The following is a 14,673-nucleotide window of genomic DNA, read 5'->3' on the forward strand; positions in this document are numbered from 1 at the left end:
AATGGCACACGCACAGACGGCGGGAGGGGGGCGACAATGGTGACGGCAGTTGGTGTCAAACCGTAAAAAAAAAACGGGGAAGGGTCGTCCGAAAACAAGGAAGAAGAATCGTGAATGCGCACGGATTCCGCAGCGGTTCCGAACACGTGCTTTAGTCAGCGATGAGCAAAGTCCGTAGGCCTCACGGCTCACGCCCCACGAGCAGCGTAGACTTCGCACCGACGCTGCGTTCGTGTCGTCGGATCAACTCGGCGGGGGTCATCGTGACCCCCCCGCGTTACAAATGGACCGACACGCGGACGCACGCGTGTGGCCGGCTCTCCCCGGGGTTGGTCCCGAGCAGCAACACGGCTTCTTGACAGGAGCGTTTCATTCGAATTGGAGTGATTTACACGAGAGCTTTCGTGACCCCGTGTCACAGACGGGCAGAGCCAATGCGTAGAGCTAAGGCCGCAACAGCAACACGATTTCACGCTCAGGTTTGTGCGCACGCCGGACCATGTCGGGGGTAACTCCCTCACACTAAAGCTTCGTTCCTATTGGATGATCGATACGATCTACACCGGACATCCGTAGCTCATCGGATTCCTCCAGCGAAAAGAAACCTTCTCGATTCCGAGAGTTACCGTGGCCACCAAACTCGTTACAGACGGACAGGCGGAGAGACACGGACAGAGCTGCTGCCTTGCAGTGCCCTCGCTTTCAACTTCAGCTCCGCGGAGCGTGACAAACAGGGACACGGTGACACGCGTGCTCCTCTCTGCGTGTGCCTCCGCGGGGAGGGGGGGGGAGGGGGGGGGGAGGGGGGGGGGGCTTGGGCGTCACTGACGGCGTTGAAGCGGAGAAGGAGCTCCTCGTCTCCCAGCAGGACGTAGGCCTTGAGCAGGTACTCGTAGTACGAGTCGATCCCGGCGCCCACGCCGCTGTCTGCAACGCACGCACGCACGCACACACGTACACACGCACACACACACACACGCGCACACACACACGCGCACACACACACACACGCACACACGCGCACACACATGCGCACACACACGCGCACACACACGCGCACACACACACGCACACACACACGCATGCACACACACGCGCACACGCACACACACGTACACACGCACACACACACGCACACTCACACACGCGCGCACACACACACACGCACACACACACGCGCACACACACACGCGCACACACACACGCGCGCACACACACACGCACACACACACACGCACACACACGCGCGCACACACACGCGCGCACACGCACGCACACACGCACATACAGCCAGTGGCGTGGTTTCAACTCGTAATGCGCCGCATGGTATCCGCTCGTCGCTCTCTCGAAGAGAGAGGGGCAGAAGGGACGACTCGGAGAGAGAGGACGACTCAGAGAGAGAGGACGACTCAGAGAGAGAGAGGACGACTCAGAGAGAGAGAGAGAGGACGACTCAGGGAGAGAGAGGACGACTCAGAGTGAGAGAGAGGACGACTCAGAGAGAGAGAGAGAGAGGACGACTCAGAGAGAGAGAGGACGACTCAGAGAAAGAGAGAAAACGACTCAGGGAGAGAGAGAGAGGACGACTCAGAGAGAGAGAGGACGACTCAGGGAGAGAGAGGACGACTCAGAGTGAGAGAGAGGACGACTCAGGGGGAGAGAGAGAGGACGACTCAGGGAGAGAGAGAGGATGACTCAGAGAGAGAGAGGACGACTCAGGGAGAGAGAGAGGGAGGACGACTCAGAGGCGCCAGGGCGAGGGACCACGTACGAGGAGCAGGGAGGCAGCAGGAGCCACGTGGTGGTGGTGAGGAGCCGACGCTACCAGGAATTGCCCCAGCTCTGCATTTAGAAACATGCATCTAGAATATTTACGTAATTTTGCTTCTATAAATCTCCACGTGATAAGCCACTTCGTTGGAGTATCATCATGTGTGGCCAGGTCGCTTGTGAAAAATAAGTTAATAGCTCAGCGGGCTTTACCTGGTTCGATAAAAAAAATATCTAAATTTTATTTGTATATTTTTTGAAAGGTGATTTGTTTACCTTTGTAATACTTTGCACTCCGATCTTGTTTTTTTGTATTGTTTGTTGCTGTAACATTTTGACCCCTTGGCCCTACTGAACATCTGTGAAAGAAGAGCTTCATAGCTCATCGGATTCCCTCCAGCATAAACATCACGATGCTTTCGGCCACTTAACGAGCGTGGGAGGAAAACCGGAGGAAGAGATAACCGGCGGGCGCTCGCGCGTGCGAGGGTGCAACACTCTATCCCACGCAGACGGAGGCACGCACCGCGTCGAACCCACTCCCCCGTGTGGATGTTGATGACGGTGCCCACGAGGTCGCTGCTCCTCTCCCGCCGCTCCCACAGAAAGTCCAGCGCACGGCGCGCTCGCTCCTGTACGGGGTGAGGCCGGGGGGGGGGGGGGGGCATTCCAAAGACAAAGGTCCCCCGTGTAGTCTCTAACAGACTGATCTTGTTGGTTCTTTCGGTAAAGTCACGTAGAAGGGAAGTAATAAAATAATGCAAATAAAACATAATAAAATAATTCTCACGACGTTTCGGCCACAACGCAAGCAGCCGTCCTCAGGTGAAGACCAGGTCTTTCGGGGAGACAGCGTCTGAAAGACTCACTCACTCACTGGTCTTCACCTGAGGACGGCTGCTTGCGTTGTGGCCGAAACGTCGTGAGAATTATTTTATTATGTTGAATTTTAATTATTTTATTACTTCCCCTTCTACGTGACTTTACCGAAAGAACCAAGAAGATGAATCCCTGCAGTCACGAAAGCTTTAAATCGAAATCTAACAGACTGTTCGGGGCAAGTGCTGTTAGCGAGCGGCACCTCTGAAGAAGGCCGGCACGGCACACGCGAGTGCCGTTAACGAGTAGCACTTATGAAGTGATAATTGGTGAAAATCACTACCGCTATAACTATTGCTCCCCAAAGACGAAGATCCCCCGTCCCGCCTCCCCCCCCCCCGTTGCCCCCACCCCCCCCCACCCCCCCCCCCGGAGTCGAACCTCGAACTCGGGCTCCCCGGTGAGGCGGCTGAGCGCCGCGAACTCCAGGATGAAGGAGCCGGCGCACGCCGTGCAGGTCGCCTCCTCCGCACCGGCGCCGCTCTCCCCGCCGGCGACGCCGTGGGCGAGGTTCACCTGCGCAGCGCCACCACAGACGACTCTCGCTCGCCCACTCGCTCGCCCGCTCGCTCGCCCGCTCGCTCGCCCGCCCGCTCGTCCGCCCGCTCGCCCGCCCGCTCGCTCGCCCGCTCGCTCGCCCACTCGCTCGCCCACTCGCCCACTCGCCCGCCCACTCGCTCGCCCACTCGCTCGCCCACTCGCTCGCCTGCTCACTCACTCGCTCACCTGCTCACTCACTCGCCCACTCGCTCGCTCGCTCGCCCGCCCGCCCGCTCGCTCGCTCGCTCGCCCACTCGCTCACTCGCTCGCCCACTCGCTCACTCGCTCGCCCACTCGCTCGCTCGCTCGCCCACTCGCTCGCTCACTCGCTCGCCCACTCGCTCACTCGCTCGCTCACTCGCTCGCCTGCTCATTCACTCGCTCACTCACTCGCTCGCCTGCTCACTCACTCGCTCACTCACTCGCTCGCTCGCCCACGGGATCGTCGCTCGCGTGATTTGTTGTTTGTCTGTTTGTGTGCACCCCCCCCCCCTCCTCCACCGCTCCCGTCCCGCCGGGTGATAGAGCCCGCTGAGCTGTGAGCTCTCGGTCAGAGGCGACGTGGCCACACGCGCGATGATGATGATGATAGCTGATCGTCGTCCAAGTGGCCGACCGTCCACTCACTCTCTCTCACGCTCTCACGCTCACTCACTCTCTCTCACTCACGCTCTCTCACACTCACTCTCACACTCACTCCCTCACTCACACTCACTCACGCTCTCTCACTCACACTCTCACTCTCACACTCTCACATTCACTCACTCTCACTCACTCTCTCTCACTCACTCTCACTCACTCTCTCTCACTCACGCACTCACACTCACTCTCTCTCACTCACGCACTCACACTCACTCACTCTCACTCACTCACTCTCTCTCACTCTCACTCACTCTCTCTCACTCACACACTCACGCTCTCATGCTCACTCACTCTCTCTCACTCTCTCACTCTCACTCACTCTCACACACTCACTCTCTCACGCTCTCACGCTCACTCACTCTCTCTCACTCACACTCTCACACTCACTCCCTCTCACTCACTCACACTCTCACGCTCTCACTCTCACAGTCACTCACTCACACTCTCACACTCACTCTCTCTCACTCACGCTCTCACACTCACTCACTCACTCACACTCTCACTCACGCTCTCACACTCACTCCCTCTCACTCACTCTCTCTCACTCACACTCACTCACTGACTCACACTCTGCAGAACAGGGGGTAAAACATGCGCACTCCAAACATACAACAGGCGTCGCCAGGGTTCGGGACCGCCTGTATACCAGGCGAGGTAGTTAACATCTCGTCACTCGCTCACAAACTAATTTTCTGTTCTACGAGTTGCGGGGGGGGGGGGGAGGGGGTGCGGTGGGAAGGCAGCGCATCCCGGCGCTGTATCTTTCCGCGAACAGCGCCGGGCACTCGTGTACAAGCGTGTATACCCGGCGTGCGTGTATAGGCGCGCGTGTACGCGGCGCGTGCGTGTACAAGCGCGTATACAGGCGTGCGTGTACAGGCAGCGTGTACGCGTACAGGCGTGCGTGTACAGGCGCGCGTGTACAGGCGTGCGTGTACAAGCGCGTATACAGGCAGCGTGTACAGGCAGCGTGTACGCGGCGCGCGCGAGTACAGGCAGCGTGTACAGGCAGCGTGTACGCGGCGCGTGCGTGTATAGGCGTGCGTGTATGTGGCGTGTGCGTGTACAGGCGTGCGTGTACGTGGCGTGTGTGTACAGGCGTGCGTGTACAGGCAGCGTGTACGCGGCGCGTGCGTGTACAGGCGTGCGTGTACAGGCAGCGTGTACGTGGCGTGTGTGTGTACAGGCAGCGTGTACGTGGCGTGTGCGTGTACAGGCGTGCGTGTACAGGCAGCGTGTACAGGCGTGCGTGTACGCGGCACGTGCGTGTACAGGCAGCGTGTACGTGGCGCGTGCGTGTACAGGCGCGTGTGTATGCGGAGCACGCGTACCCGAGGGTGGGGGAGGCCGCTACTCGTGTTGAATGCCGGCAGGAGCCTCCGGCCTAGCTCGGAGGCCATGAGCAGCAGCTCGTCGCGGTACCACGCCATGTGGCCGCCCCCCTTCTCGCGCAACATGGCCGCCATCACGTGACCTCCCAGGAGGCCCCTGGGGAAGGGTATAGGTGGAGAAGGGGTAGGGAGAGTCGTAGGCGAGTGTAAGGGAATTTCATCGTGACGTATCACACCAACATAGCAGAGCAAATTGATAACAATGTATTATGTAGAATTTCCTTTGCATCGTACGTAGCCAACCTTCTTAGAGGTGCGAGGGAAGGACAACAAACTAAACGCAAAAGGCGGTTCTAAAGAAATGAGTCTTCAATCTGAATTTAAAAGTGCATAGCTACAGCGGCTTCCTAATATCGGAAGAGCGTTCCAGATGGCCGCAGACGGGCATCTGAAAGCGCGCGATGCGGTGACCAGCTTCATCCGACGGCCACTACTGCGTGGATGACCAGAGTTTGCGTGATGGTTTACGTTGGGAAGACCCATTTTAACCCACCACACGCAACATTATTATAATCTGGCATGCATGGTGGTCACTGCTCAGAGCCGCATGAAGTTTCTTGTAGGCCCTAGGCACTTGTGTTTCGTAGGCCTTCAGTGGTAACTCTCCAGAGTTTTGACCGCTGCTGCCCCCATGTCACGGCTACCGCCGCTGTCACCCCGCTTGCTTCACGCGGTACTCGGTCCAGCCGCTGGACAGATCGACCAACCGTAGGACACGACGAAGCCATCTTGTAGTGTTCCCTTGCACCGCTCTCTATCGAGAATGTGATTGTGCGGAAAAACACCACTTGATGATGTTTGCTTGCTAATTTTGCAATGAAAAAAACGCGCAAGGTGCATCTCCGGTGTTAATTTATCTCCCACCTTCAGAAAAAAAACAATTGGCATGACTCTGCCTATTTGTATGTACACCGCGCCTATTCCTGGCTATAAAAATATATTTATATTCTTGGTTCTTTCGGTAAAGTCACGTTGAAGGGAAATAATAAAATAATAATAAAAACATAATATAATTAAATTCTCACGACGTTTCGGCCACAACACAAGCAAAAAAAAATATTTGTTTAAGAAGATAACCTGGTTATATTTTTTCTCGTACAAACAATAAAAAAAAACCGTGGTCAATTGTTTTCCGTAGGCCCTTTAGTTTTCGTAGGCCCTCGGCACAGTGCCCACTGTGGCCTGTTGGATGATGCGGCACTGCGACCGCTCTCCAGGCTCGAGACAGACGGTCGCAGAAGCGCATCTGAAAGCGCGCGTGGCGCTAAACCGTCTCTGTTCGACGGCCGGGACGGTGGCAATGGCGATGGAACGGTGACAACTGAGACGATTTGCGAGATGCCGTCGGGACGACGCTCACCCCAGCGCCCGTATGTTCGCCTCGAAGACGGACACGACGATGTCGCTGTCCAGACGCACGGTGCTGAGCACCTTGCGCACGGCTCTGTCGAACTCCTCCAGTCGATCCAGCACCTGCGGAGACGACGCCGCCGCCGCCGCCGCCGGCGCCACCACACGGACACGCAGTCAGTCAGCGGAGCCTCCGGTTGTACGTACGTGTGTGTACGTTGAACCTCTCTCGCACCGTACGTAGCCAACCGTGATAATCGGAAGTGCGGCAGGGCAACAAACTATGGGTCTCTGTGTGAGTCTATGGGTCTCTGTGTGAGTCTATGGGTCTCTGTGTGAGTCTATGGGTCTCTGTGTTAGTCTATGGGTCTTTGTGTGAGTCTATGGGTCTATGTGTGAGTCTATGGGTCTCTGTGTGAGTCTATAGGTCGATGTGTGAGTCTATGGGTCTCTGTGTGAGTCGATGGGTCTCTGTGTGAGTCTATGTATGTTGAACTTCTTTCACACCGTACGTCGCCAACCGTCCTAATCGGAGGTGCGGGGGAAGGAGTTTTCAATCGAGATTTTAAACATGTACGTAAGTTCTCACCGGGAATGCCGTAGCACAGCGGTCGGCAAACTGCGGCTCCGGATCCGCATGCGGCTCATTAAGGACTGCTGCTTCGTGACAGTTATTTATTCAGGACCCACCGTCTCGTATTCACCATGTGGCATTGCGGCTCTTAAAATGTGTATCTTCTTTTTTGTCGAATTCTAAAACAAATGTCTCTTTTCGTTGCTTTAGTTGCCGACCCACTGCCCACCGCCCCCCGTAGCTTCCTGGAGAGCCAGATTTCCACGTGGGGGGCGCCGACCCCCCCCTTATTAATCATTAAAACATTCGCAACTTTTACAATGTGCCGCTATCGCCGTCGCCGCACGGTGATTCGCTCTCGAAGAGAGAAGACGACGAGTTTGAGCGCAGCAGCAGCCACTCGGTGAGCCGGCGCTCCAACCAATCGCCCAAGCTCCACGTCAGAGGTCGCAAACGGGTTTTGATTCCTTACCCGTACTCGTACCCGGCCGCACCAGGGTTGCACCCGTACCCGACCCGTACCCGGCCGGGTACCTGATTGCGACCTCTGGGATGAAGCCATGTTGCAGGCGCGGGTGGGTTGATTCTAGGAACTTGAATTGTGAGAAGAGACAAGACGTTGGGAAATGAGTGACAAACGGTGACTCACCAGTGACTCACGGTCTACCCGTACCCGTACCCGGCCGCACCAGGGTCGCAAACGGGTACCCGTACCCGGCCGGGTAGCCGGGTATCGGGTAGGGTACGGGTATCGGGTACCCGGTTGCGACCTCTGCTCCACGTTCCTCTGTGTGTATTGCCACAATGTCGTCAACCAATTAATGGGTGCTAATCGTGGGAAAAAAACCGGAGCACTCGGGAGGAAACCCACGGGTGCGAGGGTGCAACACTCTATTCTCTACAGCTGGAACAGGTGGAGGTCCACGTTTGTTGTTGTTGTTGCAACGCCTTCCTCTGGCGAGCCGCGGTACGACGGACACTTTCTCGACGCTCGTGGCAAGTGGGAGTCTCACAACATTTGCGTGATCCACCAACCATCACCGCCTCCACAACGCTAAAGAATTACAGGTCGCGTCGCCGCCAACGCTGCCTGACCACTGTGCGAGGCGCTGGGCAATTTCCTCCATCCCGGGGTGGCCCTAGGTACGTAACGAGTAGGCAAAGGGTTCAATGGCAGATGCAGGCTGCCACTCACTCACTCACTCGCTCGCTCGCTCACATACTCACTCACACACTCACTCATTCACACACTCACTCACTCACTCACGCACTCACTCACACTCTCACACTCACTCACTCACACACTCACACACTCACTCACTCACTCACAGACTCACTCACTCGCTCACACACTCACTCACTCGCTCACACACTCACTCACTCACACACCCACTCACTCACACTCACACACTCACTCACTCACACACTCACTCACTCGCTCACACACTCACTCACTCACTCACACACTCACTCACTCACTCACACACTCACTCACTCACTCACACACACTCACTCACTCACACACTTACTCACTCACACACTCACACACTCACTCACACACTCACTCACTCACACACTCACACACTCACTCACACACTCACTCAATCACACACTCACTCACTCGCTCGCTCGCTCACTCACTCACTCACACACTCACTCACATACTCATACACTCACACACACACACTCACTCACTCACACACTCACTCACCACCAGCGTGTCCAGGGAGTCGATGAGAGTCAGAGAGAATCTGACGGGATTTCGTGGGGCGGTCGGTCAGCGTTAAAACGAGAAAGGAACACACGCGTTTGTAACGACCGGCACAGATGAGGTGGTCATGTTAACTCCCTCGCCTGGTATACAGGAGGTCGTGGGTTCGATCCCGACCCTGACGCCTGCTGCTGTATATTTGGAGTTTGCGTGTCTCTCTCATCATCATCACGGTGACTAGGAGATGTTGACTACCTCGCCTGGTATACAGGAGGTCGTGGGTTCGATCCCGACCCTGACGCCTGCTGCTGTATATTTGGAGTTTGCGTGTCTCTCTCTCTCTCATCATTATCACGGTGGCTAGGAGATGTTGACTACCTCGCCTGGTATACAGGAGGTCGTTGGTTCGATCCCGACCCTGACGCCTGCTGCTGTATATTTGGAGTTTGCGTGTCTCTCTCTCTCTCATCATCATCACGGTGGCTAGGAGATGTTAACTACCTCGCCTGGTATACAGGAGGTCGTGGGTTCGATCCCGATCCTGACGCCTGCTGCTGTATATTTGGAGTTTGCGTGTCTCTCTCTCTCTCATCATCATCACGGTGGCTAGGAGATGTTAACTACCTCGCCTGGTATACAGGAGGTCGTGGGTTCGATCGCGATCCTGATGCCTGCTGTATATTTGGAGTTTGCGCGTTCTCCCCGTGGTCGCGTGGATTTTTCTCCGGGTCTTCCGGTTTTTTTTTCCCCTCCACATTTATAATTATCAAAGTGCGTTTTTAGAATATTTGGCCGCTATAGATTTCCACGTAACGACGAGCCACTTCGTTGAGCTATCATTTGTGACGGACAGGTCACTTCTGAAACAAGAGCTACATACTATGAGATCTCCTTTACCAGTGGCAAAATATAATAGTAGGTTTTTACCCTTTCAACTGGCACAAAAACTGACACCTTTATACAAGGCATCATATTTGCAATAACCACAACACAAGCAGTCAAAATGCAAACAAAAAGAAACTCTGATAATGATAATGATATGCACTGTCCTTGAAGTTGATTGGTCCACACCCGAGACAGCTTTTCTTAGAGCCTAGTCTCCATTTGTGTTGGACCAGATGACGCCAAAAGGCGTACAACTCAAAAACAGTGCACTATCCAGAGTATTGAGAGCTCGGGGTAAGCATTTACAATATGAGACCACCTTTACCAGTGGCAAAATATAGTAGTAAATTTTTACCCTTTAAATGGAGACTAGGCTCTAAGAAAAGCTGTCTCGGGTGTGGACCAATCAACTTCAAGCACAGTGCATATCATTATCAGAGTTGTTTCTTTTTGTTTGCATTTTGACTGCTTGTGTTGTGGTTATTGCAAAAATGATGCCTTGTATAAAGGTGTCAGTTTTTTGTACCAGTTTAAAGGGTAAAAACCTACTACTATAAGAGCTACATAGCTCAGTGGGCCCTTGACACGGTAGAATACAAAACAGTTCGTAGTTTAAATGAGGACTGGCTTTGTCTTCACGAGGGAAGCAACGGCGGGGAGTGATTGTCTCACCGGCCGAGTGCGTCGTCGGCGTCACCGCGGCTCGGCTCGCGCTCGCGGTCGCGACCCCGGCAGCTGAGCGGCATGAGCTCGTCATCCGGGAATGCCCGAGTCTGCACGATCATCATCATCATTATCATCATCGTCATCGTTGGTGTCGTCATCGTCGTCAACCGTTTGCGCGCATGTAAATTATAGAAAAATACCCGTTTTTTAAATCCTTTATATATTAAGTTCACTTGCTTGCTTGCTTGCGCGCTTACGGCTGTGCAAATTTTTCGGTCGTTTTTTAACCCACTTCCCGTGATCCAATCGAGCTGACATTTTGCACACAGACTCGTTGTGCGTGACAATTTATTTTCGTGAAATTTTTTTTCCAAAATGTTACACTTTTTAGGAATTTTTTTTTATATTTAATTACCAATTGCTTAATGGTGGCAAGCAATCATCTGACCCATAGGTGGCAGCCATCTCAAGCCAGAGGACGAGAGGACTCTAGCCGCCCGTTTCAAAGACCAATGTGGGCTGGGTTGTGGCCCATTGAACACGCATATAAAGGATTTATAGTGAAAAACTTTGTTTTTACGGGTTAATTTTTTTTTTTGCTAAACTCGCACCGGCGCCCGCTATAACGCGAGTCCAGCGCATGACGGACTACTTGCTACAACGCGAGTCTTTGTACCGGCAGCATCTTTGTGTGTGTAGCATCATCTCGCTCCCTTATCTTTTTCCCTCGCCGTATTTCGCTCTCGGGCATGTTATATACAGCACGCTTAACGCGAATTCGCTTCACATGGCAATTCTCAGGAATGTAACCCTCCCCCCCCCACCGCGTTAAGCGGGAACTTTGCAGTAGTCTATTCTGATAGCCAAGATTCGATGCACGTCGTACGGTAAGCATAATCGATTTTCGCGGATGAATCGCTAATAGCAGATTATCGACACAGCTGACAAGCGACCGTGTCATCGACGGAAGCGCGTCTGGAGTTAGTTGCATCGGAATCCAAAGCCTTCAGCAGGAGCCACTTACCATGTAGCTCCCGTATGCGTGGTCAAACATCTCCAACACCTGCTCCCTGCAGACACCACGGGTACCAGGTGGGAAATCGTCATCATCATCGTCATCATCATCGTCGTCATCGTCGTCGTCATCATCATCGTCATCATCATCGTCATCATCATCGTCGTCGTCATCATGGTCAACATCGTTATCATCATCATCGTCATCATCGTCATCATTATCGTCATCATCATCGTCATCATCATCATCGTCATCATCGTCATCATCGTCATCATCATCGTCATCATCATCGTCGTCATCATCGTCATCATCATCGTCATCATCATCGTCATCATCATCGTCGTCATCGTCAACGTCATCATCATCATAATCTAGATTTGAATTTTTCGTGACTGCATAGATCCATACAATTGTTTCTTGCTGTGGTTGTCCCACCTGATGACGGACGCTTGTGTTGCGCCCGAAACGTCGTGATATAATTTATTTTATACCTACGTGACTCTACCGAAAGAACCAAAGAGTACGTCACCATCATCTTAATAATCATCGCCATCATCTTAATCATCATCGTCATCATCATCAACATCGTCATTATCATCATCATCGTCGTCATCATTATCATCATCATTATCATCGTCATCATTATCATCGTCATCATTATCATCATCATCGTCGTCATCATTATCATCGTCATCATTATCATCATCATTATCATCATCATCGTCGTCATCATTATCATCGTCATCATTATCATCGTCATCATTATCATCATCATCGTCGTCATCATTATCATCGTCATCATTATCATCATCATTATCATCATCATCATCGTCGTCATCATTATCATCGTCATCATTATCATCATCATCGTCATCATTATCATCGTCATCATTATCATCATCATCATTATCATCATCATCATCGTCGTCATCATCATCATCGTCGTCATCATTATCGTCATCATTATCATCATCATCGTCATCATTATCATCGTCATCATTATCATCATCATCATCATTATCATCATCATCATCGTCGTCATCATCATCATCATCGTCGTCATCATTATCGTCATCATTATCATCATCATCGTCATCATTATCATCGTCATCATCATCATCGTCATCATTATCATCGTCATCATTATCATCGTCATCATTATCATCATCATCGTCATCATTATCATCGTCATCATCATCGTCATCATTATCATCGTTGTCATCATTATCATCGTCATCATTATCATCATCATCGTCATCATTATCATCGTCATCATCATCGTCATCATTATCATCATCATCGTCATCATTATCATCGTCATCATCATCATCGTCATCATTATCATCGTCATCATTATCATCGTCATCATTATCATCATCATCGTCATCATTATCATCGTCATCATCATCGTCATCATTATCATCGTTGTCATCATTATCATCGTCATCATTATCATCATCATCGTCATCATTATCATCGTCATCATTATCATCGTCATCATTATCATCATCATCGTCATCATTATCATCGTCATCATTATCATCATCATCGTCATCATTATCATCGTCATCATCATCATCGTCATCATTATCGTCATCATTATCATCGTTGTCATCATTATCATCGTCATCATTATCATCATCGCCTGGCGGCCCAGCAACTGTGCACCCCCCACGCACAACGGCGGTGGTGGCTGAAATGCTGGACAGCTCCCAACCCCCGGTGGCGTGAACGATATTGCGTGGAGTTCACACGATCGTGAGTGTAAACTTCGCTAAATTTCGATTTAAAGCTTTCGTGACTGCAGGGATTCATCTTCTTGGTTCTTTCGGTAAAGTCACGTAGAAGGGAAGTAATAAAATAATGAAAATAAAACACAATAAAAGAATGTTTTATTTTCGCTAAATTGTCATAACTTCCATCCTTAATTGACAATGGTATATACAGTACTACAAAACTCAACATATTCGTCAGTAACCCTGCCTTAAGAGAAAAAAAGTATAAAGAATAAACGACGTTTCAGGCAATGGCCCTTCTTCATAGCACGTAGCATATACACACTATATATGAGCAACGTGTAACCCATGCCACACAACGGGGAGGGGAGTCACAGATGTAATTAATGGAAGAGGAAGAAACGTGGGAAAGGAAGAGAGGAGAGAAAGACCGGTAATTGAGAGGAAAAAGATGGCAAAAGTAACCAGAGCAGAGGATTCAGGAGAGATGATGATGGGGAGGAGGATTGGGGCGCCGACGCTGATGCTGTTGCTGCTGCACGGTGGAGGAACGGCGTCTGTTTACCAGAGGTCGCAAACGGGTTTTGATTCCTTACCCGTACCCGGCCGCACCAGGGTCGCAAACGGCTAGCCGTTCCCTACCCGTATCCTACCCGAAATGAGTGACAAACGGTTACTCACCAGTGACTCACGGCCTACCCGTACCCGTACCCGGCCGCACCAGGGTCGCAAATGGCTAGCCGTTCCCTACCCGTACCCTACCCGAAATGAGTGACAAACGGTGACTCACCCAGTGACTCACGGCCTACCTGTACCCGTACCCGGCCGCACCAGGGTCGCAAACGGCTACCCGTACCCAACCGGGTACCCGGTTGCCCGGCCGGGTACGGGTAGCCGGGTATCGGGTAGGGTACGGGTATCGGGTACCCGGTTGCGACCTCTGCTGTTTACAGAGTGGGCAGCGACGGGGAGAGGGGAGGGGTTCAGAGTGGGCGGGGCCACACAAAGTCACGTGGTTTACAGGAGGCTTGACCTGAGTGAGAAGGGAGGGATGCAGTATGGGCCAAAAGTCAGGAGACATTCGGGTTATTTCATTAATTTTAACACTGGAATTACAGCATTTAATTGTTTTATCTTTTCAGTTAATATTTTATCTCGTATTCATAATAATATAATTGTCTTTTTCCTTTTTTGATGGTTACAAAATGGAAATAAAATTAACAGACCATAATCGATGTTCAAAGATTACACCTGTAATCCTAAACATTAACTTCAAAAGATAATTAATGCATCATGCTTTAACGTTCATGGAAGTCAGTTAGAACATTCGTTAAAAATAAACGCAATAACCCAACGCGTTGTTAATATAACATAACCCTGTGTGACCTGATGTCTGAGCCACCCTGTACGAGATGGGAGTAGATTTAGGGTCGGGGATAAGTCACGAAGCACGGGCTGATTTCAGAGCGCCACAACGTAGCGGTGACCATTCCACGTTACCGCGACGGGGCCAA

General features: G+C 51.9%; 1 protein-coding gene across 9 annotated transcripts in view; it reads right to left on the minus strand.

Moving 5' to 3' along the window:
* Window positions 1-14,673, minus strand: part of LOC133354626 (ER degradation-enhancing alpha-mannosidase-like protein 3) — a 30,475-nt gene that overhangs the window by 15,402 nt on the left and 400 nt on the right. For 6 of the 9 annotated variants that reach the window (XR_009756608.1, XM_061571629.1, XM_061571627.1 and 3 more), the window contains exons 2-9: window positions 11,433-11,478; window positions 10,415-10,515; window positions 8,858-8,897; window positions 6,583-6,695; window positions 5,163-5,319; window positions 3,031-3,165; window positions 2,297-2,402; window positions 830-927 (exon numbers count right to left, since the gene is read on the minus strand). Coding sequence is in view for 8 of the 9 variants with exons in the window: in XM_061571629.1 (XP_061427613.1) it covers window positions 830-927; window positions 2,297-2,402; window positions 3,031-3,165; window positions 5,163-5,319; window positions 6,583-6,695; window positions 8,858-8,897; window positions 10,415-10,515; window positions 11,433-11,478 (796 nt within the window). In the remaining variant the exon portion in view is untranslated. Of the gene's footprint in view, window positions 1-829; window positions 928-2,296; window positions 2,403-3,030; window positions 3,166-5,162; window positions 5,320-6,582; window positions 6,696-8,857; window positions 8,898-10,414; window positions 10,516-11,432; window positions 11,479-13,840; window positions 14,124-14,673 lie in introns of those variants that run through there. The other 3 variants (XM_061571631.1, XM_061571630.1, XM_061571633.1) reach the window with 3 other exon arrangements.

This window comes from Lethenteron reissneri, chromosome 48, assembly GCF_015708825.2.
Source record: "Lethenteron reissneri isolate LAM-NWPU_2019-01 chromosome 48, ASM1570882v1, whole genome shotgun sequence".
In the NCBI taxonomy this organism is placed as follows: Eukaryota; Metazoa; Chordata; class Hyperoartia; order Petromyzontiformes; family Petromyzontidae; genus Lethenteron; species Lethenteron reissneri.